The following is a 27,889-nucleotide window of genomic DNA, read 5'->3' as shown; positions in this document are numbered from 1 at the left end:
AACGGAGCTTATTAGTTAGCGTGAATGTTTTTAGTAGAATTAGTCTGTCAATGAATTAAACCGTCATCGTCATTCCACTGTTGTTAGTAGTTAGTTAAACATCCAACTTCACACGTGAAAGTTAACAGAAAGTTTTTTGTTTATTTGCTTGTTTTTATTTTCCTGAATATATCAATCTTCAATCTTGCTGGTCTACCGAAAAACAAAAACGGGATGACAGAGAGGTTAAAGGGAATGGCTTTTCGCTCCCAAGCACCCTATTCTTGGCTGGCCTAGTTAATGTCACGTTAATGTGTTAGGGGAGGGTTGTGTTTTTTTAGTTTGTTTGTTAGTATTTAGTTTCCACATGGCGTTTTTTTTTAGTATTTTGATTAATTTATACTATTTTCTATCCTTTTCAAGTTGTTATAGAGTTTGTGTTTATGTGTACAAAGCCAATCCAGATAAACGCTTCTCTCTAAGTGATGTAGTTTTGATTCTGTTTAGATGCAGCACCGCAAAGAAATGGGTTAAATAATTAATATCAAATCATTTGAATGAGATCTAATCAATAAAGAGATTTACTTTGTTTGCTGGTTTAGTAACAAAAAAAAATCTGCATTCATTCATCCTTTTATCTGCATATTATTCTTCTGCTCTTCTTTTAATGCACTTATATACAGTTAGTTTATTCTTCCATTTTTAGCTTGTGGAGTTGTTTAGCGTTCATTACTCGAGTTTTGAAGCTATTAAAATGCGCATTTCCTATGCCCAAGCGTTGCGCTATATGCAGAGTAATGCAAAGCAGAGCAGAGAGTTATTATCAAAACACCTCTTGTTGGAATGTGTTATTAATTACTGCAAAAGGTTCGTTTTTCGGTATTTTTTCCCCCTTTCGAACGCCTTTAAAGCCGCCAGCATCGTTTATAACAAGTTTTTTGGGAGTATATGTTTGCTGTTAGCTGAATAGTTAGTTTTGGGGGGGCTAAATGTAATTGTACGACACAAAACGGTGAAACACTCACACACAGCTCACACATTTAAACACAAAAACGAATCTCCCGTACGTACGTAGTTTATTTGGAGTGTTATTTCGATAAAGATATATAAATAAGTGTTAATTAGACTGAGCATTACAGCACTATTTGGCTATAGCAAGCAAAAACAAAAAACAAACACATAAAACGAAAAAGTTGTTAACACGAGAGCTATTAATCGTTGAAACTACTTGGAAAGATCGAAAAGCAAAGCTAAGATGAGTGTTGGATAACACCACACAAAAGAAAGGCAAACCATTTCCTATGCGATATCTATTTTTCCCACCGCCCGCATCTACTTACACTGTATAAAAAGTCTCAAAATCTTACAATGGAAATGCACTGTTTAGTCGTTCGAAAAACACACACATCGGTGGTTAACGAACGAATTTCACTACGAACATAAAAACATACCGAAATACAAAGCATCTCAAACACACTCTAAGAGGTGGTAGGAAAAGAGTTGAGTTTAAAAAACGTATCTACCTTCCCTAGCGTACGCACCTAAGCGCACTCTGTAGTGTTATTATTGATTGTAATGTAAGTCTTTGCAGTGGTGGTAGTAATAGTAGTAGTGGTGGTTGGTTGGTTGGTTGGTTGGTTAGTTCTTTAGGCAAACAATTCCTAGCGAAAAATGGTCCATTTTCGGGGGTAAAGTTTCGTTTCTTTTCTATCTTGTGCGTTGCGTTGCTGCATAGAAAGTCGAAAAGAAAGCGTTAATACAAATGAACAAATGACGCATCAAAGCACTATTCAGTTGTAGGTGTAGCTTGGTTAATGCAATTAAATATGTTTGAAAGGTTTGTTAAATACATCTCAATTCCCCGCAGCTTCTTTTTTTTTACAAAAGGTCAAGGGCCCAATCTTTCCATACTCCCACTTTTCTTTGTCAAACGTCTCCACGCTCACAGGTGCTTTTAAGTTTCATGTCTGTCCATAATTGTTCTCTTTTTTATTGTAAAAAAAATCCCTTCCATTCACAAACGATGATATCTCCTTGCGTGTCATTATTATCATGGTCATCATATTGGTTTGCCGTCATACTGCGCCTCAGCGTGGAATAGGCTTACACCAACATAATTATGCAGCGCTTTTCCGAACTAATACAATAAAATTATGCTTTTAATTCTAGCATATCTAGCGTACACGCAGTCCGGCAGGTGTGCAAATGACTCTTCCTACCTTTCTGTTTCTCTTCACAATTGCATCGTTTCCGGAAATTTCAGCTTTTTATGCGATAACTGTTTGCTTCTACGTTTCTAGATCCATCCTACGCTTATCGTACGGTAAGAAGCTATCACCTTACCAAGCAGTTCGATTCGATTTCAAGTACTGTACTGACGAGAGGTTATATTAGCGAGCATTTCTTCTCTACCATAGCGTTCTCTATATGCCATATCAGCCTGCGTGTTCACGTACAGTTTCATTATTTCACTATTTTCTTTTCTAAAAAAAAAGAAGATACCTCGCAAAAAGCACGCACAACATCATAATTGGGGAAAATAAATGAGTATGATGAGCATGAAGCAATCTCAAACCAACGATCGCATTTTGTGTAACCACCCTAACCGCTGAGCTTGTTCGTGGCCATGACCTTCTGGTTGTTGGCGGCAAGCAAATTTTCCTGCACGATCGTGCACGAGACGGGATCGGGCAGCTTAATGTCCGCGTTGGCACCGTTCGGTCCGGGCGACGTTGCGTGCGGTGCGTTGGAGTACAGCTCCCCTCCGGCAGCGTCCGGTACGTCCAGCGAGCCCGTAGCGACGGGTTTCAGCTTCACCGAGGCCATCGCCACAACCGAGGGCGGTTTCGCGGCAATGGCCGGTTTCTTTAGCTTGCCAGCAACCTCGACAGACTGGTGCTGCTGCTGTTGCTGCTGCTGGCTGCTGATGATACACTCATTGTCGTAGATACCGCTCTGCTGGTAGGAGGAGAGGCCTCCCGGTTCATAGGAATGTGTGAGCGACGTCGGTGGCGAGCTGTGCGCCAGCATCGGTTGCTTTGGTTGCAGATTCTGATAGCAATCGCCCATCATGAGCAGTTGCGACTGATCGAAGGAATGCTGCTGCTGCTGCTGGGCAAACATTTGGGGTGTGTTGGACGGATGGACTGCGGATGTGACTGAGGTGGCGGCACCATGTTGCCGTTGCGTTGGGCTCGACGGTGCGCTCGGTTGTTGCGGCTGCTGCTGCTGTGGGAAGAGGTTCGGGTAGCGCACGCGAATGGAATCGACGACGTCGAGCAGGTTTTTGGCATCCATTGCAAGTACGTGAGCCGCCGACAGCATGCTTCTGTTTGGAGTCGGGAAGGGAAAGACAGCGTTAATAGGAGTTGGAAGAGAGCTCATCTATCGTGAAACTTACTTTCGATACTCGGCATCCAGTGTCGTTTCGCTATACTGCTGCGCCAGCCGCATGGCCGTAACTAGTTCATACATGTCTTTGGATAATACTTTGTGTGCCATCTCTACTTCCCTGTGGATGAAACAATTTTTGCAAAAATAAGCATTAAAGTCTACGCTCAAACGTCCCCGCCTTTTCAATCGCTTACTTGTAGCGCTGTGGAGGAAAGTTGGCCGACAGCTGATCGACCGCCCCGAGCAGGGCGCGCAGCTCAAAGCCGACGTTTCGCACCAGATTCAAATATTCGGCCGCCTGTGCCCGATCCACACCCTGGCTGAGGGCCATGATCGACTTCACCACACTGGTCGTGGCATTATACACCATATCGTTCGTCCGATCGAGCGGCATCGTTTTGGTTGGTTCCACCTTCTTCACCGCAAACTTCTCGTCGCCCGACTGTGGCGTGGTGCAGCGCTCCATCGAGGAGCTCTTCGATTTGATCATACCGCCGCCACCGCCACCGCCGCCCGATCCTGGTGTGTGAGGCCTAAGAAGAAGAAGAAAAAAAAGATAATACACTTCAACTCTCTTATTTAAATTACGAGTCAATCAACCAACATACCTCGAATCGCTCGTGTTCGGTGTGGTGGGATAGTGATCACCCAAACTTTGCGGTCCGGACATGGTGTTTTGGGGCGAAAAGTGTGGACTCTGCTGCGAATGGTAGCTGCCGGACAGGGACGAACCACCGCCGTTTACGGGCGGCGTGCTGCCCTCCATCGGTGCACCGCCCCCAAGCGGCTGGTCCAGCGACATGCTGGCTGCGTTGGCCGTAATCAAGCTGAGCCGTTTCTTGAGATTGTTCTCCTCTTGCTGTAGCCATTTGGAATCGATTTCGCTCTCTTGCTGCTGTTTGCGCAGCTTCTCCTCCAGCTGCTGCTGTGTTTCCTGCAACTGTGGAAAGATTTGCGTTAGAAATAATGTACAAATGGCAAAGAAATATTTTAAAAATATTACAAATTGTCATAAATCTACTTTGTTATAACCAAAACATATTGATAAGAAACAAATCTAAAAAAATAGTTGCTAACCACATGCTAAATACATGATCATAACCGAAGAAAGAACTGATCAGGGAACGGAAACACAAGAAACTTCCGAAATGATTGACCATACATAAAAACAACGAAAGAAGGAAAACAATAACTGATAGTAGCTCTAGCTGCCATCGGACACACAACACAAAGAACAGAAGACCAAAAAACGCTATGAGTTAATGTAGAATGTAAAAGACCAAACTCAAGTGGGACAGGTTGGAAAACATGTTAAAGCAACGCATGAAAGGATGATGGATATGAAAGCATAACAAATTCCAAAGATATAATATAATAATTAAAAAAGAAACCACAAACAACGTAAAACAATCTTTCTTAGCAATACTGGGCCACATTTGTCATTTCACAAGTGAGATTGACAAACAGAAAAAAACACAGGAGTAAAGCAATTCCTAGACACCTGTGCTGGTTGTTGCTGTTGTTGTTGATCGACCATTTGTTGCTGTTGTTGCTGCTGCTGCTGCTGAATGTGCTGCACGGGTTGAGCGACCGAGGTCGCTAGCTGCTGTACCGGTTGCACTGGATGTGCCTGTACCGGTTGGCTGTGGGAAATCTTCATCGGAATCTGCACCTGCTGCGACGAGGCAATGCCAATAATCGGTCCTGCCGGCTGTACCGGGCCCTGCTGCTGCTGCTGCTGCTGCATGTACATTTGCTGATGCATGCCAATATTGCCACCGGCCGTTCCGCCCCACATGGCGCGCTGCGGTGTGCCCTGCTGCTGACTCGCAGCCGCCTGTTGTTGCTTGCTGGCCGAACTGTACGGTGGCGGAAGGGCAAAGTTAGCGCCCCCACTGCTGGGAGGCAACCCAGGCGAAACGGCCAACGAGCTGGGCGGCAGCATACCCTTCTCAACGCTCTTTTTCAGCGCAATCGACGCGCAAGACTTCACATTCACGCCCCCAAAGTCGTAAATCTCTTCCTGGAACGGTTCCTGCTCCTTGGGGGCGGCCGCCACCGGGCTGCGATAGTTCTGGAACGGCATATTGCGCTCCAAGCTACCCACCGCCGACCCGGACCGGGTCAGCAGGATGTGCTGGTTGCGCTCCAGGCTGCCACCCTTGTACGCGATCTTGCTGTTCATCATATCGTTCACGATGGCGGCCGACTGATTGCGCTCCAGGCTGCCACCCTTCATCGAGTTGAGGAAGATCGACTGGGATGCGGTTTGCTGGTTGCGCTCCAGGCTGCCCATCCGGCTCATGTAGCCGGCCCCGTTGTTGCCACCGACAGTGCCCGCCGATGCCATCTGGGCGCCGCGCTCCAAGCTTGCGGAGCGTACGCCATGCCCAACGCCCGGGTACAGATCGGACTGGTTTCCACCGCTGTACTGGCGGGTGAGCGAGTTGGAGCGCATCGCCTTCACCGAGTTACCGTACTCCATGCTCATCTGGCGCGTCCGTTCGAGCGAGTTGATGCGGGCGGCGTACGCCGACACAATGTTCTGACCGGCGGCGTTTCGCTCCAGACTGCGCGTCTTCGTACCACCGGGTTGATCTTCCTGCTGGGGTGATTTAACGTACGCGGCCGCTGGCTGATACTGTGCACCGGCAGCCGGTTGGACAGTTTGCACCGGTGCCGCACCGTACGGCATGTAGTTCGGCCCGACCTGTTGCGGTTGAGCTTGCTGCATCACGTACTGTTGCTGCTGCTGCTGATGCTGATAGTATTCAGCGGCAAGGGCCTGCTGGTGCTGCGCATGGTACTGCTGGTAGGTGACGATCGAGTTGCCCTGCGGGTAGTACGGTTGCTGCGTTTGGTGCTGCTGTTGAGCGTTCGAATGCATGAAATTATTGTTCATCAGTTGGGGGTTTAGGTTTGCCTGCATGCCACCAGCACCACCGCCGGTCGCTTTGCTTTGCTGGATGGCTTTGTAGGTCGGTTCGATCGAGTGGGTCTGCTGGGTAAGGGCGTTGATGATTTCGCACGGCACAGGGTACCCGACCCCGGACGCACCCGCCGCTTGATGCGCCTGATGAATGGAACCGGCGGGTGGGTTTGCATGGGTGGAGGAGGAAGAAGACGGGACAGAGGAAAGCATTTGGGAACCGGAGTGAGGGGGGAGCTGGGCATGGGCGAACGATGAGCTTTGCGACATGGAATGAATGATGTTGTTATTGGCGGACAGGACAAGAAGATCTTGCGGGTTTTTATAGCGTTCCAGCGTGTCTGTGTTCTTTGGTTGTAGCATCTCGATGGTGCTACCACCACCACCACCACCACCATCGGCGGCAGAAAGGAGAGGCTGCCCACCACCAACACCACCGCTGCCAGCACCACCAATGCCACCATACGGGTTTTGGTTGCATTCTTCGTGCTGCTGCTGCTGTGGTGGCATCGATTCCGTTGCCCCATCAATAGCAGCAGCGGAGGCAGCCGTGGCGGCGGCGGCGGCGGCGGCAGAAGCTGCCTCGTCGATGGTAGGATCGAGCTTGTGCAGTTCGGTCACGGGTAGGGGAACGGTTTTCAACGGTAGGTTAGCGACAGCGATCTCTTTGGCAATTTGATTATCAGTATTGTTTGGTGGTGCGTTAGGGTCTAAGTCTACGGCTAGTGTGTTAAATACCGAGGCCGGTGTCGTGTAGGACGACGGGTTGATGCCCCGCTGCTCGTTCTCGCGCATCAGCGCCGCCAGCACGGTTGGGTCGCGGGCGACGATGTACGTTTGGGGTGCGCCCGGCACGAGGGGACCATCTCCTGCAAAGCAAGAGGGGGGAGTTAGTGGATTTTTCGCATTTAATGCAGGCATTTCTGGACACTCACCTCCCATTGTAGGTCCTCGGGCAGGCTTCGGTGGTGCCATATCGTCTCCAGCACCCCAGGACATTGCCGCCACACGTCGATTCTCCCGGCGCATCGTCTCACAATCGCTGTGCCGTTCTTCCATCAGAATTTCACTGTAAAGTAATCAAATTAAAGCAATTAAGTTACACACATAATTCCTACTGCGGTGGTTCGCTCTGCTACTCACTAGAGTGTTTCCTTGACGCTCTTAAAGTTGGGCCTCTTGAGCGGTTCCAGCGACCAGCACTGTGACATCAGCGAGTACAGCCGCGGCGGACAGTTCGGCGGCAGCGGCAGACGCTCGCCGTTCTCCAGCTTACCGATAACATCACAATTCTTAACGCCTTGGAATGGTTTGATGCCAAGCATGAGTATCTCCCACGTGCAGACGCCTGCAAATGGAAAACGGGGTTCGTGAAACGATGGCTAAATGAAGCTTCCACAGCAAAAACCAAACTCACCAAACATCCACACGTCGCTAGCGGTTGTAAAGCGGCGGAAGTTGATCGATTCCGGTGCCATCCACTTGATCGGAAGCATACCTTTGGTGGAAGTGTAGTACGATTGATCTTCAACCCATCTTGAGAGTCCAAAATCGGCAAGCTGAAAGGAGCGGTGGGAAAAGCAAGGGAGATTAATCAAAGTGATCATCGCTTTCGCAGTTTTTTTATTCATTTCATTTCGGGCTTTCAAATTGAAGGTAGACACAGCGTTTTTCTTTCTGGAATTTCTAAATTTTTGTAGTGTAAACTCAACGGAAACGTACCTTTATACAAGTCGGGGAGCTGACCAGAACGTTGCGGGCGGCAATATCACGGTGAACGAACTTCTTCGACTCCAGATAGCTCAGCGCCGTTGAGAGTTGGTAAGAGTATAGCAGAAGCGTTCCCAGCTTAAGCCTGCGAGGAAGAGGAGAACGGTAGAAAGTTACATCAGCATGGCACAGCGATACTATCCCGAGGACAGTTGTTGCTTTTTCGTCGAAAAGTTAATTGCGGGACAGCGCACAGATGGAGAAATTTCCTCCAAACAAAGGATAAGATCGACGCATCAGGAACCGAAGGAAGTGTGCGTCTGGGGGTACGGAGAACAGTTCGAACAGCTGACTGGGCTGCGTGGCAATACGTTTCTGAGAAGCCGATTAAACTACGATCCACTGCCGGTGGCTGGTCAGAAAAGGCGCTACCGCATCAATCAAGCTGGACCGCTCGGATTTTTGAATGCACCGATTCCGACCTCTAAACTACCTCAAGAAGTTCCTTCAAAGGCTCCGAATGTGGAATCGAAATCAGAAGGGAAACAAGGCGCAAAGCCCAAGAAGGGCAAAAAGAAGTAAACTAAGTTGTGGGGCCGTTCGGAATCGCAACTTACTTGGGACCGTTCTTCTTCAAGTACGCTCGCAGCTCCCCGTGGCGGGCCAACTCCATTACGATCCAAATCGGCGGACCGCTGGATATGCCGATCAGTTTGATGATGTGGGGATGCTCGAACTTCTTCATAATGTCTAAAATAAAACAAAAATAGTAAAACAAACGATTAATTTAATGCTCTTCCTAAAAAAAAAAGAAATGCCGCAATATCTTACATGCTTCTTGCAGGAACTTCTCCGACGTCGTAGTGTCCGCGTCCGGTTTGCACGTCTTCACCGCCACCTGGATGATGCCCGTCTTCTGCGCATCGGCATTACCGTTGTCCATCTGCGAGTACTCGTCAAACTCGGACGTGAGCGACTGGTTCAGCTTGCTCACCAGCGTGGACTTGTTCGGCAGCCGACACGACCCAATGTGCACATCCCCAAACTGACCCACCCCGATGATCTCGTTCAGCGTGATCTGCGACCGATCGAGCTCATAGTCCCGCGCGGCCGGTGTAGAGTAGTCGCCCTCCTCGTCGCACATTCCCAGCTCCGCGTAGTCCTCGTTGAGCGTCGGTTTCGGCGGTTCGGCCAGCTCGCCTCCACTGCCACCGTTCAGCCGATCCGCGCTGGACGAGCGCGAACCGTGCCGGTCCGTCGAGGACGTCTGCGACTCGGTCAGGCTTTTCTTCAGCTGACTCTTTTCCAGCGAGTTGGTCGCACTGTTGCCGGCCGGTGGCGTGGCCGCCGCAGCACCACCTCCCTTTGGTATGACGGTACGATCCCACAGGCTGTTATCGTTTTTGTTAAATAATCTACAGTAACCATCGACTAGATCGGCTATGCTTTCGGACGTCTTGATGCCATCGCACGTGATCGCCAGGTCCTCGCTGTTGCCGCTCACGCGTATGCGCAGCTGCGTCTTGATCTCGCCACACGCGCACTGGCTGCCGGTGGCGCCCGCGGACGCGCCCTTCTTGCCATCCTTCTTGCCCTTGTCACCGGCACCATCTCCGGCGGACGCGTTGCTACCGCACGAGCTCGTCAGATCGGGCTGATCCTTGCCCTTCGCACCGCGCCCACCCTGGTGGTCACTTTTCGTCAGCGACGTCGGCAGAATACTGGTCGTGATGCGCTCGATGCTCTCGAAGTCCGTCACCTTTGTCGGGGGCGCCTGCGGGTTCACCGAGTACGACAGCCCCACGTGCGGCCCGATGATGAGATCGACGCGGATGTTCCAGCTGCTGCTCAGCTGCACGTTGAACTGCTCCTGGTCGAACGTGTACTGCGTGCGGAGGAGGTCGAAAAACTTGAGCATGTACTCCATCTCGCTGTAGCTGTACACCTTCTTGTAGCCCGCCTGGATTTGCTTCTTCAGATTCTTCTGTTTAATGGTATCTATCACAGATTTCGGTATGAAGTTGCCGAAGCCCATCTCCTTCTCGATGTAGTCGAGATGCTGCTTCCGGTCGTTCGAGGTATGGTTAGTGTCTTTGTAGTAGTGGCGAATGCCGAGGCAGCACAGCTGGACCGCGATCTCCGGATCGATGTGCGGCACGTTCGACTGGATGTAGTCCTGCTTGACCTGGTCGAAGTAGAAGTGGCAGGTGGTGCGGTCCCGCTCGTACAGCTCCTTCAGGTTCTTCGGGATGTAGCGGACGCGCAGCTCCGCCTTCCACACGCTGTTCGCGTGCCCGATCGCGCCGCTCGTCTTCTGCTGCATGCGCTTCGCGATCGTGCTCTTGTCCACGTTCGGGCAGTCCGCATTGCTGCAGGACGGGTTGTAGATGTGGGCCATCACCTGCGACATCGACGTGTCCGGTGGCATCCACAGGACCTCTTTGGTAAGCATGTGGCGCAGCCGAAGCGCGTAGCTTTGCGGGTTGGGCTTCTGGCCCGGCGACATCCAGCCGACGATCAGGTTGATGATCTGACGCACGTCCGACGCCTCGTCGAAGCGGATCATCCGGAAGCCATGGTTGGGCAGGTAGACGTGCAGCGTTTGCGTGTCGCCGGTTTGTGCTGGAAGAAGATGAGAGAGAAGAGATGTAGAGATGCAAAGAAAAAAATCATGGTATTAATAATCGAACGAATGGGATGTGGACAAAATCGAGCGCACAATCGAGGTTACAAATGAGCAGCCACAACAACGACAGCAACCGTGTTTACGGGACAACAAATCGAACCAAAGTCAGCAGGAGGACGCTGTGTTTGCTTGTCCGGCGGTGCGCAACTTGAGAATGAAAAATGAGCCTCTGCTGTACACCATGCGACTCAAGGCAAGGGACGGACGTCGGAATCAGAGCGGGCTCTCGAATGAAATATGCAATGAGTCTGCATCAGTCTGCTACCTGCAGACTGGGCAAAAGATCAAGCTTGCCATAAGATTAATTACTTCGACAAGCTCTCGATCCACGGGTGAACGCGGTGAGCGCGCGCGCAATGACAACGCTGCAGCAGCAGAAAAACGAAGTGGTACTGGAGCTCGAGGTGTGTCTGGGAGCCACTAGCTAGCTCGATCTTGGCAAATGGGCGTGTGGGCACGCGGTAAAAAAAATCTTGGCGCAATGCAAGGCACAGTAAGGTTTATGCGAGCGAAAACAAATTAGCCGTCGAGGTGAGTTTATCTAACGTTTATCTCCAGCCAGCGCCACGGAGGTTCGTCGCCTGTACACGCACGCATGCCCGCGCCCGCGTGTGACGATGGCAGGAAAAATGGGAACACAGTGCGGGCACTTAATTACGCACTAAACGAGGGACGGACATCACACAACTACCAACCAAGCAGCGCTACTATCGAAGGAGAGCGTGAAAACACTTGTCGGGCGTTGTTAATGAAAGTTTTCACTGCGATAGATGATAAAAGGTGGATAAGCGGGGCAACTTTTTGTTAAATGCGTCCCAGGTGATGGTGCTTTACAAGTGTTTCCTTCTACGATAAACGTTGGAGGGCATATTATAATCATTAACGGGTGAACGGGTGTAGTGAGGATTTAATTGTAATTAAAATAAACAGTTCAATAGGTGTGGTCAATGGGTTCAAGCAGTTCGCAATTTGTGGGCGTTATCAGATAATTGGTAATTACTGTTTTTGCTACAGACTATAGTTTTTGTGATGCATGATCTCGTTCAAGAATCATTGAAATTGCTTCTGCGAGCTTCCTGATATTCGAGAGAAGAATAACCTTGATGTAAAATGTGTTTGATCAACTCTCTGTGAAGAATTCAAACTGATTCCAGCAAAAAAAGAAAACATGAATTACGAATTCTGCAAAGAATCCTGGCAAGATCTGCCACCAAGCGCGTGCCTAACATGGACATTGCGAATTAATCTTCCTCAATTCGTTCTTTCCCTCTTTTGCGAGATACTTACTCGTCTGTCGGGACGGGCTGAAGTGTGGCGAGTGGCCACGCGGCACATTCAGATCGACCATGTTGTGATGATGATGATGCCCGGTCGCACCCGGCACGGCGGCGTTCGCCGAACTGCGGAGACGTGAGTTGCGTTTGAAGTCGGACGCACCGGCGCTAGACGTACGCCAATGCTGCAGCGGGCTTTTGGCAGTGCTGTTGTAGGAGTACCGCGATGGCGAGGCGTGTGGACTACCGTGCCCCCGGTGGTACGGGGGCTCTCCTAGACCGTTTCCTGAGCCATCGTAGCTACTTGGTGAAGGAAGGGAAAGAGAAGAAGGAAATAAAAGACGTTATTACACATTCGGTAGATGAAAGATTCAAATTTGCTGATATCTTGAAAAAGATTAAACGGGTAATTACAGGGCTTTCTTTATCGGTCACGACCGAAAACGATCAGCACTGATACCCCTGTTCCTTTCAAAACGATATACATTCAACGAACCTTAAGGGCTTTCACCCTGGAATGGATTGGTTATTAGACATCACACCAAATGAACAATGCGCCAGGGCCGAGACTTTAGATACGTGTTTTGCACACGATAAGGCGAATAGGCGGCACACCTCGGGTCACCGTCCAGGCGCAAGGTTAACAAAGAGCCATATCACCTCTCTCCCACGCTGAAGCACACACATTCTGCGTGAAGTTTAACGTACTGCCAATGTGCCAAAAACGGGAATATTTTACACCACAGGGCCAATAAAGTTCGTACCCCGTTCGATTGGACACTAATTGCCGTTTCTGAGGCGCGAATCAACGATCAACGGTAACTGGCAAAAGGGTATCCACTCTTTTCGGTCATTATTACGAGTCCCCCCTTCCCGTAAGATCGTGTACACACAAAAAAAAGGCGTGCGATCAAATTTCACGCCAGTGGTTCGGTTTTGGGACGGCTAATCAGCGATATCGAGAGAATATCAACTTCACCGAGCGCCATTTTACGCCACTTTGGGAAAGGGAATGGGCCGGCTATATTATTTTGCACATTGCTTACTTCACCAGCAGAAGATGGAGAGGTCCAGAGAGCACGGGACGGCGGCCAAGAATGCCATAAATATTAATTAATCGAACCGCTGTGCACCGATCACCGATCGGTGGGTACCAATAAATCTATCCGCCCGTGTGAAACGGCCCAGGTGGTCATAATAATGCAAACAGATATATGTTTGTACCTCGCCGTATGCCTTCCAATCTGGGTTTCAAATTTATCAACCATTCGCTGGATTTTGGAATGTGTTTGCTGTCCTGCATCGAACTGCAAAGCGAAATGCAACTCCCCCGGTGCATGATTTTGGGTCGAAATAACAAACAATGTTCAAGAAGCACCGTGGTACACGATGACGACGACGATCGACATTGTTGTTTAGTTTGTTGTTGTACTCGACACACTTGAAGATCCCCCCGTGTGTGGATATCAAGATTCATGTATCCTGGGAGCGCGGGTGTCTTATTTCTATTGCGATGTTTATTGTTTAGCGGAGCAAAGTAAACGTCCTCGTTTCGAACAAGATTCCAGCGGAGAATGTGGAGAACAAGTCTCTCTATACCTGCCGAATTTCGACGCTGGAAAGGAGATTAATTGCAGATGATAACCTGTGTCCCCTGGCGGGTACGCTATGATGTTGTCCGCACATACAAAACAAATGTCCAACAGGGGAGATACGAACGACCAGTTAGATGCATCGCAACCACATTCCATTCCAATACTGTGTCGATTTGTCAGTGCTCCAAGAATGGCCCACAGAGTGTTGTCACAAGTGTTGTGTCGCTTCTGCAACGTATGCACCTTGCACGGGAAATTTGACTCCCAAGGTATTCCACGTGCATAACCGCACCTCGGACCCAACAAGGTGCCCGACAAGCCCCAACAAGAAGACACCACAGCACAGCGAATGGAAAAGTTCCTAAACAAAGGCGCGTATTCCCTCAGGGGCTCATTATCACCTTACCGCTTACCCGAGCCAGGCATCTGCACATGTGTGCCATAGTGATCGCGAGGGTATTGCGTCGCTTATCACGATCGCGTATCAAGTTCCTACGGGAATCTGACCACACGTTGGGGATGCATTCGCTTAGAGGGTACAGCAGCGGCACCACCACCACAACCACCATTGACAAGTGACACCACCGCTCGGTAGGATTTGACATATGCGACCAGACCTCGCTATGTGTGTGTGTGTGTGTGTGTGTCACGCTGCTGTGGAAGTGAAACGGAAATTGGGCGAACCCACGGATATGTCGACCGGGTGTACATGCAAAGCAGATCTTGATTAGCTCCATATTTTGCAACACCGGGTCCGGGTCCAGTTTGTCGTGGGCAAAAAAAAACCAGGTCCTACCACGTCAGGTCCATTGGATATCAACACTCTGCAGCACACCACGGAGGCAATATGACGACCAACGACCGGGCACGACATGGCGTGTGTGTGTGTGGGGGTTGGTTTGGCAGTAGCAGCCAGCCTTATGCTTGTGCCTGGGTAGTACCAGTGCAGGTCTTCTTTCGCTCGTTTGGCGTTTCTGTAGCCATTCTGCACGGTGTGTGTGTGTTATTATTTGTCTTATTGAATGTATCGGCGTTCTGCTTGCGAGACCCGTGGGAAGGGCCTCGGAATTGGTGTCACACTTTGGTAGGGTCTTGTGCTGGGCTGGAGCAATTCAATTTGGCGTGTTGGCGGCGGTGCAATCTTTTTTCTTCTTACTACCTCTCTGTTTCTCGGTGGAACTACTCCTTGCTGGCTACGTTTGCTGTCCTTTTCAATCGTCGAACAACACACTAGCCTCTCTTACCAGGCAGGTCGGTAAGCCGGAGTAGGTGAGAGCTTGTTGTGGAGAGCAACACTCCAACACGAACAATCAACGCGCGTGGCATGTGAAGGCTTTCTACGTTGCCAAAAATCGCGTTTCGAAAGCATCGCATCGGATTTGGGCCTAGGTCGACCCCGTTCGCTGATAGTAACGTCGTGTATAATCCGATCACGTGAAATGGATCACCAACTGGGTGTGTAGGAACCTTTCTACAACACCTTCACACCTCCGATCGTTAGAATAGGATGTGAAATAAGACGGCAAATTATGCTCAAAGGAACATGTGCATCTTACGCCCTCAAACGAGCTTTCTCTCCCATGATCAACACGATCACTTTTTTCTGATCTGTGCAATAGTGTTGCCGTCGCCAACGCAGGCGCGCACGCACGCTCTCCCCAATAACCTGTGGGATTATTATTATCGTCTCGGAAAACGATGTCACATACACCCGCAACCCGCGTGTGAACGACCCGTCACAATTCACGCGGATGGGCGGACACCACACCACCCCTGCGCTTTTCGTCAAATTGCAATAAAGCAATCATCAAACGGGGCCGCGATGCAACAGCATAAACTATTGACCCATTTCACGGTACTAGCTTTGTAAGGGTGTCTATTTAAGAACCGAAGTGGAAGAGTCGATTCGGGTTTTTTTTTCAGAAGCGTCTGTTACGATTAACCATCTAACCAGACAACGAGCAACCCCGTTTGATGCCGGTGAAGTTACTACTCTCTATCAGTCGATCTTGCGAAGAGGTTGAAAATTGATTTCTACCATCTGCCGCGTTCTGGTCGTACAGAACCGACGCCAACCCTAACAGACAACACCACGAATAAACCTGTCACAGAGAGAGAGTGTCACAAAGAACACACCGCGCGTCTATAGATGTCATCCTTCCGCACGGTGTGTGATGAAAATGATGGTTGTTTCTAACGGCCTCTGCCTCTAGTACCCCGAAAAACAGAATGACATCCAAAATAATCCGTCCGGACGTTCGTGTCACGGCAAGCGAAACATAAACCATGAGGCAATATTGTTCTGTGTCCCGCACACACACGTTACACAAGCGTTTGCAAGTGTTGTGATGTGATGAAAGCGAAAACAGGGTTACCGGGTCGGCGTCGGCAGCAAAAGAACGATCCCCCCTGAAGTGAAACATCGAAAGTCCATAAACTTTGGAGTGAAAGTGAAACCATTCATTTTCACCCAGCCCCAACCCCCCTGGGGGTTGGAAAATTTATGTCAACCGTATGTCTGTGTGAGGTTCTTTTCAATTTTCAGCATGATCTCATATGCTGCGATCATTTCACCTTTTCCTTTACCTTTTGCGATACACCCAAGTATTGACGACGTCCGGCGTGTTGGAGCGGCGCAGTACTCCCCGGAAGGAGGAGGACTTTTTGCGCAGAATATTGCCACTGCTGGACTGGCCGGAAGTGTTGACCACCAACGAGGAAGATGAGTTCGATGAGCCGGAATTCCCTACAGAAGAGCACGACAGTGGAGGTTTGCTGTTGTGGTGATGATGCTCCCTCGATGACTTCAGCAGAGCACTCGCTAACCGACGTTGGAGCATACGCTGACTAGAGGTACTTCCCATCGAAGAAGCGGTCGTGTAGGATGATAACGAACCAGAACCCGACAGAGGAACCGAGGAAGAACTTGAGCTGGACGTCACAGCAGCGGACAACCGTGCGGACAGATTGTCGCTAGTACTGTCGAAGATGTTTTCAAAGTTCTTCCCGTGCTCCATCAGTCGTCCGAGGCTGCCCAAATCCCCCGTGCTCCAATAGAGCGTACGGTGCTGATGCTGTAGATGCTGCACAAAGCCATCGCTCTTCCAGTTCGTGCGCGACACCAGATCGGGCTCACTAGCGGCACGGCGACGCATCTGGCTTCCGTTGGGTCTTACCCTCCGGGCAGCGTAGCAACTACCATTTGTCATTCCAGCCTCACAGTCGTACCGTGCCATTCGCTTTAGATACTCAAATTTCACCTTGTTACCGGAGGAGCGCGAATGGTGGCCACCGTACGCCGTACTGCTACCGCTGCCACTGCCCCCGAGGATGACATCTGCCCAGTGCGCTCGGCCAAGCGCGACTTCCGTGTTCTTGAAGTGTGCACACTCGTGCGTAGGTCGGCATCGTTTACGGCGCACGGAAAGGTTAAGACTGCGGCGATGCTGCAGAAACCGTTGGAACAGATTCGCCGTCCGCTGTTGCAGCTGTTTCTTGCTGCCGCGGCCTCCACTACCCCCCGTTCCGGATGCTGGCTGGGTGGACGGTACCATCAGTGGAGGACGATGCTTTGGAGCTGCCAGTCCGTGCAGCTCGAGGGAAGACTGGGGCGATGGATGCTCTACACTTGATGAGGTTGCTCCACTTAACGAGGAAGACAGCGAGGAGGACGCAAACGATGACAACTTTTCGTCACTTTTCATCGGGAAACCCCCGGCGGACGGTGACGTTGTCGTTACACTGTCCGGCCCAGACGGCGGACGACGGAGGTTGATTGGCGCAACCGGCCGACCGGTGGGTGCGGACGATGTGGAGCTCGCTCCTGTGGTAGTGTCTATTTTAAGCATCTCCGCCCGATTGCGACGGTACTGCTGCTGCTGTTGCTGCTGCCGGTCGATTTCGTCCGCGTTGATGTCGTACCGCATCAGCACCGGGTAGTACTCGGAGTTATCGACGATGATGATCGATTTGTTGCCTCCGCCACCGCTCGCCGCTGGATGATGCAATGCCGGCCCGGGGTCTTGTGCCGGTTTGTCGCCGGTTGTCGCACCGGCACCATCACTCATCATCATTACGAGCCGCGTCTCGTCCGTGCTGAGTGGGCGCTTGAGTAGTATCGGCTCGAGCGCGTTCGGATCGACCAGCAGCACCGCCCGGTGATTGTCACCGTTGAAGGCGGACGTGTCGCTGGTAAATGTTTTCCGCTCGCCACCCGAATGTCGCCGACTGTTGAAGTAGAACTCGTGGAAATCTTTCGCTTCCGCATCCGGCCGCTGCTCACGGCCCCGCTTGTAAATCTCCTCTTCTAGTTTGCGGATCATGTTTAGATCTAGGCGCTGACCACCAGTGGCTGGAGCCTTCGAATCGACACTATCAACGGGAGATTCTTCACTAGGAGTCTGTGGAATGCTGCTGTTCGAGGGTGGCACATTGCTCCCGGGTGGTCTGTTGACATTTTCATTGTAATTTGAAGAGGCTCCTGCTTCTCCTCCTCCTCCGCTGACAACTGTCGCAGAACTGAGGGACTGTTTGAAAAAGCTCAAAAAACTAGACGGCCGTGACCAAATCCGGTTCCGGTTACACTTGATGCGATTCTTGTCCAGATCGAACACCCGATTACGCATCACTACACCGCCAACCGGTCCGGTAGCATCACTTTCTACATTGCTTAGGCCCATTGTTGTGGATGGGCTCGGAGGTGACATTCTTGGCACTGCGTCTTGGGCGGAACTACCGACTTGAGTTGATTCGCGGACGCGCGGAAGATTATGATGCGGCCGGTGCCGTTCGTGCAGTGCCATCCGATTGCTGAACACTGTCCCACTGATATCCCGGACACTCATGGCGGTAGCGACCGTTCACAGCGCCACATTTGGGGCCTACGCGATAACACAGCCCGATATTTCTTTTGCTTATCGTAAGCACTTTCCCTTTTACGAGGCAGAACCACTTCAGAACACACTTCAAACCTGGTCGAGATTGGAAGCTTGGTTTTGTGGGCGATGATTTAATCCTCGCGGAAGCTCTCACCTCACACACATACACCGCTTATGATTAATGGCACACTATACAGCGACGTCTCTTGTTGGGCAAGTTCCGGTAGCGGATGAAATCATACGTGTAACAAGAAATTTCGTTTTATAACACAACGCGACTCAAGCACTGCAATGTTGAATATAATGACATAGCACTTCAAATATGAGGATTTACTTTCGTTCAAGGTGAAGAAATCGTACAAGCGAAGATCACGATCATGTCAACTAACATTGCTGGTGAATACCACAGCTCCAGTCCAGTCCTATTTGAGCTTAAAAATCCTAGAAATATGCAAGAATCCACTATGCAAATCAGATTTTAATGATCTAATCTCTTATTTATCCCACTTCAAAGTATACACCGCACAGCCTATCAAATGGTTTTTTGTCTTCTAAGGTTAACCACAACTGTCACTTTCAAAAATATCGTCTCTGGGACGCAATAAGCCTCAGGCAGAGATCTATCGCTAACAGGCTTTCAGAAGCGACCAGATCTAAGTTATTCTATCGCACATGGCGGCTGCTACGATATATGCCATGGTTTGGCTCAAGGTGTTGAAGACACCCACGCGTCCACCGTTTCCATTCAAACGCGATCGAACAGGACAGAACTTGGTGTGGTGACGAGCGCGTGCTGCAGCTTGATTGAACCGAACGAAAACCGAACAATTCAACGACGAGATCATAAGCAAAAAATGAAACCATACAACTACTGCGCCGTGTTGGAAACTGAAAAAAATAGCTAATTCCACTCTGTCATAGCTTACCGGTCCCTCCATCGGCCGATTATGGTAAACGCCCCTGCTATTTTGCTCAATACAACAAATGAATACAACGGCCGTTATGTCGACCAAGCTTCACTCACAGCATCGTACACAATAGAATGGGGGACCCTCGATGGTTATGCTTCGAGCCCTGCATGACTAACACGCTAAATACAGTGTCTCCGAGAGAATACTGGCCTCATCGTTGAATATTTTGTTCGCTCCGAAACAATTCCCCATTAAGTTGAAGGTAGTGCTGGGGGTCGCTTAATCCCGCGCATTGCGTCCACAAACTGGAGCCCTCGGTAGAGTTATGCCGTTCCCCACAAACACAACCTGATCTCAAATTAGTCTTTAATTTAATGCATAATTTCAACTACATTTCTGGTCTTGCTTTACGAGCATAAAACAAGCTTAACACACGGGCGCATTAGGCACAGAGCTTTTAAAGACTGTGAACCAATAAAACAGGCACATTAAAAAATAAGGTTCGCCCCAACTGGAAAGTGAGTCCCCACCAGCACACTACGACTGGCGTTGCATCTGAGGAATTTCTTGCCTCGGAATGTTACATATTTGCCATTAAGTCATTCTATCGCCGGTGTCCGCAGAGACCGTAACCATCAGCACCCTGAGCGGTGAGCGGATGATACCGGCGCGGTATCAAATATTTGCCTTCATCTTGAGCGCAGCTAACGCTACTTGAGTCAGCTCAACAACGTGTGTGCTGCTGCTGCCGGTGGACGATGATGATGCGATATAAAGTCGCTTCTAGTAGAAAGTAACAAAACAAAAAGTCAATCACATCGGGCGCCGACCGGGAAGCAGATGCCTATTAATAAAGTAAACTAACTCTGAGGGAGGAGTGTAACCCTTGCCTGACGGCAAAAAAGAAGGAACGGCATTTGCAATCAATCACGGAGTCCAAGATTCGTTCGCGAGATGCTTTCCCCAATGTCTGGGAGGATCCTCTATTCGGTCAGTGTGTTTGCTAATTGTTAGGTTGAGAGTAAGCTCCGATTCTGTTTCATGTGTGCATTAGCTCAGATTGTTAAAGAAGACACAAACATAATATGCCTTTCACTCGAATCGCGCTAACTTCTGCTACACCATGGCCATTCAGAAACAGGTCCCAGGCATGTACCCAGATGGATAACAAGAACGGATTACACGGGCAGCAAATTAACAAGTTTTGCAAACGCCTAAATGACCAACACGCTACAACGGTGCGTCTACGAAAATAATTCAATAATTATGATTGATCTACTTAAGGTTCCCTCTGTTAATGTGTGTGCCCGGAGGAACAGTTGGTCCCCGTTTGCCAACACATGGCCAGTGTTTGCCCAACTTCCCTGCGGGGTTTTGGGTACAACTACTACGACTTTTTTCGATGCCGGTTGGGTCCAAATTTCGCATGTCTTTTGGATGGTGCGCGGCCACCAAAGCCAACATAGCAAAACAAAAAAAGAATAAAACCACCGACCGCGCTCAAACCGCTTACGTCAAAAGTGGGCATCGCCAGAAACTGGTTCCACTGGTAGGAGAGCAGGAAAAAGGCAATCAAAATTACTCATAACCATCCCTGCCGGCGATGGGAGGAGGAGGTTCGACGGATGACATGAGTTCAGCACAGTGCGGTGGCCACGCTGCGATGACCATCTTACGAATGACAGGTTTTGTGCTCTCCTCCCTTTCTATCATCATGCTCCCGTGATAAAACTGGAGAGACTAGCAACAAACAGTCCCGTCGACAGTCGATTGCTTTGGGGGATTTGGTTTGGGAGATTTTGGTGAGATTTACATCTTACAGGTTTGCAAAATGATGTGCAAAAACAAAACTATTCTTTGGCATACGCCCAGAGCAGTTTGCACTAACTTTGCAAAATAAGCCAGCAATACTGATGATTAGCTATTTCTATCAATGATGATCATCTAGACAGCAACTCTTTGTCTGCCAGCTGCACATTAACATCGTTATGTGTCTTCTAAGCACGTTGTTTTAGTTCACCCGTTTGACATGTCAGAGACAACATTGGCGAGCTAGGGCAACATTACACAAGCTGTTGCTTATCAGCATCAAAGTTAAGCACAACCACAACACACTGACAACAACGTCAATCCTTCCAGCGTGAGGTGGGAACATGCGTAAGACCTACCCAGGTCGGGAAGTTCAGAGACTTGCTCCGTTGGCGGCAATACGTCTCGCTGTCCGGGTTCCGTGACCTTTCCTTATCGGTAAATCGGGACACAGAGAGTCAGAGCACGGCTTGGTCGCAATTAGTCGCAGTTGTCATAGGGAAAAAACCGATGTGCTACGAAAGAACCTTAACTTACATCTTCAGCCGGGTTCTTTAAAAGAAATGCTGATAAGGAAAGGCACTCAGAAGTTGAAAGCAGTTCGTTTGGTGGTGGTATGTAAATAATTTTGCGTGCTTCGTGTTTACTTTCCACAAGAAGTAATTGATAGGGAAATTGATATCTAGCTAAAAGCCTAGAGGGTAATTTTTTAAGGCTGCCAATGTTGATACCAATGCCAATAGCTGGCTACTACTCTCTAGGTCACGACGGTCCCAGTGCATTCGGGAACAGACCACAACAAAGTGTAAGATCGACCTTGTGCTCGTTTATGGTTTCTTCTGTTGAGCAGGTTGCGTGCCAGAGCGTGGAATGTTCCGTTTTTTTTTTCACGGTACTTTATTCAGTAGACTCAGGCCTTGTTCGACCGATCGAACGCTCATATCCTTATTTACGACACATTTTAATAACGGTAAGTGGAGAGTGCAGTTAAGTAGATTCCATTAAGGATTATTCAAATGTTGATAAACGTACCAGACACCGAACCATCGCTCAGACACGGTAGGTAAACGTCGAGACAGTAACAGCATCTACATACGGCCACCATCGTTTGCTTGTGCCATTTTGCATGCTATCACTATAAGGAAATCACTGAAAGCCACCAAAGCCAGGGCTGTGATTATAAAGACATTGGATTTACGTACAACCCGGACAGCAACAACGACATGGGAGAGGTCGAAAAACATCGCAAGGAATTTCATGAATTGAATAATCAAAACGCTGATAAATGCGTGCCAATCCCATACAATTAGGGAAGCCACACGTCTCCTCCAAAAAAATGTGCTCAATCATGTTTTTTCATAACTTTTTTTTGTATTTTTCGTTAACCCGTAAGGTTCATCACAGGGTTCAAACATTCGTGCAAATGTACAACATCGTGTATTTGATTAGCTCGCAATTACAGGCCGGACGACCACCGACGTGGACACACCGACCAGCGATACTCTTCCTGGAGCGGCAGGATCTAACGGCACCGCTTCAGCTAATTGCTGATTGTGCGTCTTTAAGACCCGCGTACCTTGGACGCTTCCAACCCTAGGACGATGATGCTGGGATGACCTCTGTGAGGAAGAGTTCGGGCAAGTAAACACCATTTACACGTATGCACCTTCACCGCCCCCATCCAGGCAACGGCGCGTTTCTTTCGAAAACGTCAAATTGATAATAGCACCACGAAGTCTGGGTGGTGGCCTTCGGGTTGAAGTTGTCACATTTGACACATTTGGACACACGGCGAAAATCGACCCACACGCGCGCATAGCGAGTCGTAGGCTGGACGAGCTGCAACTTATGGTGGCCGTGGTGATCACACTTTCTCGGAGGCGGACAGACTTAACGCGCCTGCTTCAACGCACAGACACAGACGCACGCTCGGAGTCTTTCTGCAAACGCCAACCTCGTCACCGGGACATCAGAGCTCATTTAGACACGAACACGCGCGACCCACAAATTTTCGCCCCAGTGACGCATCGGGGCATGGGCCGAAAAAAAAGACTGTATACTGAAATCTGTTTTTGGGGTGGAATGCACCATTTTCCTGGTTGAAAGCGTTTGTCCAGAAATTTATCGTGCCGTAAATTTTCATTACCTTCCCCCTCCTCCTCCTCCCCCTGGCCCCTTATAGGTGTCAGCGCCGTCGTGTGTCTCATTTGGAGTTCGGTTGATGGAAGTTGCATTCGACGTGAAATGCACCACGCGTGGCGTACAGAGGAGTGTTACCATGTTTGGGATGCTCTCGTTTGCGTGGAGTAGCTCCTCCGAGTGCTTGTCGTTATTATAATGGTGTCAGATTACCACGCTTCACTCGTGTCATGTAAACTGAGGTGGAGATAGCTCTGAATGCACCTCTTAGTGTTCGATTTGTAAACGATTAAGAATGACATTGAGGCAGATAATGCACGGTAGAGGATCAACATTCCAAAGATGTTTCCCTTGTGTCTAGCTGCAACAATAAGAAAACATTTGAGTTATCGCCTTATGCAATGACAGTTGGCAGTTCTTTCAACAGAATCCACCTATCCAAAACAATGTACATTCCAAGAATACGGCAGCAAAAAGTCATCATTAAACGAATTAATCAAATGTCAATCCAACACTTTTACTGCTTTGGTCGTAAAAATGGAAAAGACAAAGGTATTTCACAGCGGAACGTTTACGATCGCAGGAATAGAAATATATTACCAAGAAGTAAACGTTCCTTTCAGAAATAGCCTCTACAGCCAAAGATGGCAAATGCCTCGAAATGAATGACAACGTGTGATGGCATTTGAACCAGGAAGCTAAACTTGGTTTGGTTTTTAGTAAGAAACGCAAGGAAATTGTTTAAAAATATGCATCTCCTCCGTTTTTATTGATGGAATAAATCTCTCTGGCTATTTCAAATCATTCCAAAGGGAAATTCATTGCCAGTGGCAAAATATGGACCGCGTGTTTGGAGTTGCATACAAAACCTCTACACACAAACAAACTATTATTCTTGTTCCTCAAGCACTGTGAAGAACACAACACAAAGAGCAAACAACAAAATCAGCCACACCGAAACAAGGTGAGCAATTTCGCAATCACTCGTCGCTTCGTTTACCTCCTATTCATCGATCGGAAGCATTCTCCCGATCGAGATCACGGCATGTACACAACACGATCGCCGTTGTAATGATGCTCTGAGGACGCACCCCGTTTGCAAAATAACAATTTGACAGATGGGTTTTAGCCGGTATGTAAACAGACCCACGTCGACCAATGATTCCCACCCCCGATCGATCGATTCCACATTCTTCCCCGCTTAATGTGGCGATTATGTTTGCCAATCTCGGCGAGGGCCAATGATCTTGCTGTGTTGTGTGCGTGTGATTTGAAGCGCACCAAATTTAAAGCACGATCTACATTCCACTCCAAAAAATAAAAGCGATGGGAATGATGTTCTGTGAAGCGAACGAGCCGCTAAACTGCACGACCGAGGTGTTTCGCTAGACGATGCAACAACATCAAGCTGAATGGAGCTGAGGAGGAAAGGGTCGATCGATGCCTCAAATGCCGGGAGACGGTCGCTGCAATGTGGATGTTCCAGCACACAAATGAGGTCTTTCTCGAAGGCAGAGAAACGGTCGCTCGGTAGAGTACCTTGCGAAAACATCGCAAAATTGGTTCTGACGAATTTCAATCTGCAACACATCGCGCTGCAAGTGGCATCAGCGTGCTCACGATTTTGCTAAATGCTGCCGTGCATCGCACCCCCCAACTTCTGACCGAGGGATCTACACTCCCTGCCGCTGAACGGGAGTACACCTCAGGTAAGTTTCAGAGACAGACAATATGCGAATACGTAATAAATCAAAATTAATTGACACCAGTCACACTCTTTTTTGCAAGCTTTTGCTGCTGCTGCTGGTACCTCCTGGATCCAGCAAACTCCGACGACAAGCAGCACCACCACACAGAGCCGTTTCGAGAAGTTGTTTGGCGGGGCAAAAGGTGTCTACAGATCACAAGAGGGATCAGAGGCGGGTGACCAATAAAGCCACCACGAGAGTATGGCAGTGGGCCAATGGGTTACTACTACGACCAGCAGACCCGGCAGACATTGCGAAATTCTGCAAAAATATCGTGAGAGATCGTTGATCACTTTCAGATTATTTTTTTCTTTTCTACTTCTTAATCGATCTGAAGGACGATAACATTAATCCACTCGAAACTACCGTCACCACCACCTCGGTCTGGTGTAGTGGCAGCTACTTTACAGATTAAGGAGCTCCCAGAATCGAAGACATGGCAAAGTCTGGAGTTGGCCCGTTGGCAGCTAACCAGATATCCATAACATTACCGTATCACTTGCATCACTTTCATCTATGCCAAAAGCGAGAGAGGGCAAAACCAGGCGGTTAGACTTCCGCCGTGATTGATCGGTTTTTGGGGTCATTGAGCCAAGCCTCCGCAACGCCCCACAAAGGACCACTGCAAGGGATAGGAAGAAAGCGTCTGTTGCGGCAGTGTGCGATTAATCTTGGCACGCACGCGACAACAACCGCTCAAGTGGAACATGGGCCCGGTCGGTCGGTCGGTCGGTTTGCTGTGAAGGGATCCTCCTTCTCTGCTGTGCATGTTTTGATCACGGGGCGGCAAACAGTGGCAACGCATCTCTCCACCACCGTCCCGCGTATCTGGATATCTGGCACAATCGCAGTGATTCTTCGCCACCAAGAAGCCGCTCGAGCTGTTTTGCGACGGTCAGCGTTGTACGCACCACACACAGACACACACACAAACTTGGTGGTGATTTTTCCGATCTTTCCCGTCTGATAGTGCGTCTGAAGACGACAGGCGCCGATGTGTCCGGATGACTCGCAAGTCGTCGGCATGGCTGTGCGCGCGGCGAGAGTGACTCCGCAGCACACCCGGGGGTACTATAATTAGATGCACTCCGCGCCTAGAGGCGACATCTTCGGCTCGTTGCAACAGACAAAAAAAGGTGGAGAGGAGATGATGTGCTGCTGTTGCTGGTGATCAAGCGTTCCCCGGGAACGTGTCAATATACGATCGTGACGTACAACTTTCGTTTTCAATTCACACACTGATAAGTGGGATGGGGTATGAAAGACTTCATACTCCAAAAAGGTTCGATTTGCATGTGAAAGTGTTATTCGCTCACTGGACTGGAACTGGTTGGTAGACATCACTGTTCTGAACCTTCCTTACATTTCTTTCTAAATATTTGTACGACTTCTTCACCACACAAGATGCTCAAGATTTCAGCAGTCGAACTTCACAATCACACTACACGGGCATTAGACAGCGCGGACCACACTGACACCAGCAGTCGCCGGCGTTGGTGTTGGTCCAAAGCCGACGACAGCTTAGTTGATAAGATGCAGCAGGCTCTGCTCAGGCAGGCAGACAGGAACAGTAGGCGCCAACTGACCGAAAATTGCGATACCGCTCTAATCGATGCTGCTGCGTGCCTTCTCTTCGAACCGAGCGTCACTGATAACAAAGTGGCCACCGTGTAACAAAGTAACCCACCAGCAGGTAACCACGCCGCGATATAGAACTTTACGCACGCACACGTACCACTGTTTCGTGTCTCACGCTAAGTACACCGGTGAAGTACACTAGCACACTAAAAAAACACTGTTTCTCCCTTTAATAGGAGCACTTTCCGTGTCTTGAGAAATTCGGATGTTTGCACTGCCCGTCGTCAGGCTACGGTATAAACCCGCGAAAGGGCAACCGAAACGCGAAACGAACAAAACAAACAAACAAAAAACCGCTGTTGTCGCGAAACACGCTTGCGAGCGCGGATTGACTTCGCGATCCGCTGCAGTCCGCGTCTTGGCTCGATCTGTCAACGGTGATCACAACAAAGTGCACGCACAATTCGCTCATGCTCGCGCCAATGGCTCCTTCTCTCGCTGTCTGAAGGGCTGACTGCGCGCGCTCTCTCTATCTCTCTCAAACGCGCCACAAAACGCCGACAAATCTAATGTGGTGGGACGGTTGCTCTCCCTTTCTCAATCTGGCTCTCGCTCGGTGGAGCAGTACGGCAGAGCGTAGACGACATTTTCAGACTCTCTGCTAAGTGTTGAAGAAGAGGGAAAAAACCCCGGCTCAACGGGCAGCCTCCTCTCTTGCTGGGGTAGATTGCGGAGCAGATTTAAGTGTCTCTTGGCGTGACTTAAGGAAGCAGGTTGACCGATAAGTTCGTGAGGTTTTAATGAATTTATTATTTCTTTTACAAGTCCCATACAAAAAATAATAAAACGATTGTAAGTTACAGAAATCACATTAAGTAGCGCATGCTTTTGTCTGTGAAACCAATCAAAACGGGCCACTTTGCTGCTCCAACAAACTCACTAAGATAAATGACAGCGTAGCATAAACAAAACAAAAAGGGCTCGAACCTTCCCTTCATCTCCGCACGCTTTAAGACAAGTCCTTCGTGCTGCACTTGAGGCACAAAACGGGAGTTCGTGTTTTTCGTTGTTTATGTTTTCCGTTTTCCCCACCTTTCTATCGAAGAGACAGACACAAACCGGACAGCAAAAAAACATTAAAAACAGAAAGAAAACGGAACACTGCCGTGCACAAAGTTGCGCGATTAGCAGATTGAGGTGGTATGACATTTCAAACAAATAACTTTGCCGTTTTGTTTACGCGCACCGCTCGCGCGGCCAC

The 27,889-nt window shown here is 49.3% G+C and overlaps 1 protein-coding gene across 4 annotated transcripts; it reads right to left on the bottom strand.

The window, feature by feature from the left end:
• Positions 1-690: 690 nt before the first annotated feature.
• On the bottom strand, positions 691-27,066 carry LOC1270807 (uncharacterized). Of its 4 annotated transcripts, XM_061657665.1 has the most exons (15): positions 26,738-27,066; positions 16,153-18,729; positions 11,985-12,271; positions 8,843-10,633; positions 8,629-8,761; positions 8,024-8,156; positions 7,719-7,860; positions 7,445-7,649; positions 7,237-7,370; positions 7,041-7,170; positions 4,874-6,248; positions 3,981-4,312; positions 3,567-3,905; positions 3,380-3,490; positions 691-3,307 (listed from the first exon to the last, which is right to left on the bottom strand). In XM_061657665.1, the coding sequence occupies exons 2-15, from the start codon at positions 18,408-18,410 to the stop codon at positions 2,581-2,583; spliced, it is 8,097 nt and encodes a 2,698-aa protein (XP_061513649.1). In that variant the 5' UTR covers positions 18,411-18,729; positions 26,738-27,066; the 3' UTR covers positions 691-2,580. The 4 variants fall into 4 exon arrangements, with proteins under 4 accessions (XP_061513649.1, XP_061513648.1, XP_061513646.1 ...); XM_061657664.1 differs by lacking the exon at positions 4,874-6,248 and having other exon boundaries at positions 7,040-7,170; positions 26,738-27,063; XM_061657662.1 differs by lacking the exon at positions 4,874-6,248 and having other exon boundaries at positions 7,040-7,170; positions 11,985-12,274; positions 26,738-27,061.
• Between the last annotated feature and the right edge of the window lie 823 nt (positions 27,067-27,889).

Source organism: Anopheles gambiae, chromosome 3, assembly GCF_943734735.2.
Source record: "Anopheles gambiae chromosome 3, idAnoGambNW_F1_1, whole genome shotgun sequence".
Lineage (NCBI taxonomy): Eukaryota > Metazoa > Arthropoda > Insecta > Diptera > Culicidae > Anopheles > Anopheles gambiae.
This window is presented reverse-complemented; position numbering and strand designations above follow the sequence as displayed.

Excerpts from the sequence above, each read along its gene's own strand:
- LOC1270807 (XM_061657665.1), bottom strand. The coding sequence starts at position 18,410 with ATGAGTGTCCGGGATATCAGTGGGACAGTGTTCAGCAATCGGATGGCA. Across the intron at positions 7,861-8,023 it reads GCTCCCCGACTTGTATAAAG|CTTGCCGATTTTGGACTCTC; the intron begins GTACGTTTCCGT and ends CGCTCCTTTCAG. Across the intron at positions 3,491-3,566 it reads TTTCCTCCACAGCGCTACAA|GGAAGTAGAGATGGCACACA; the intron begins GTAAGCGATTGA and ends TTTCATCCACAG.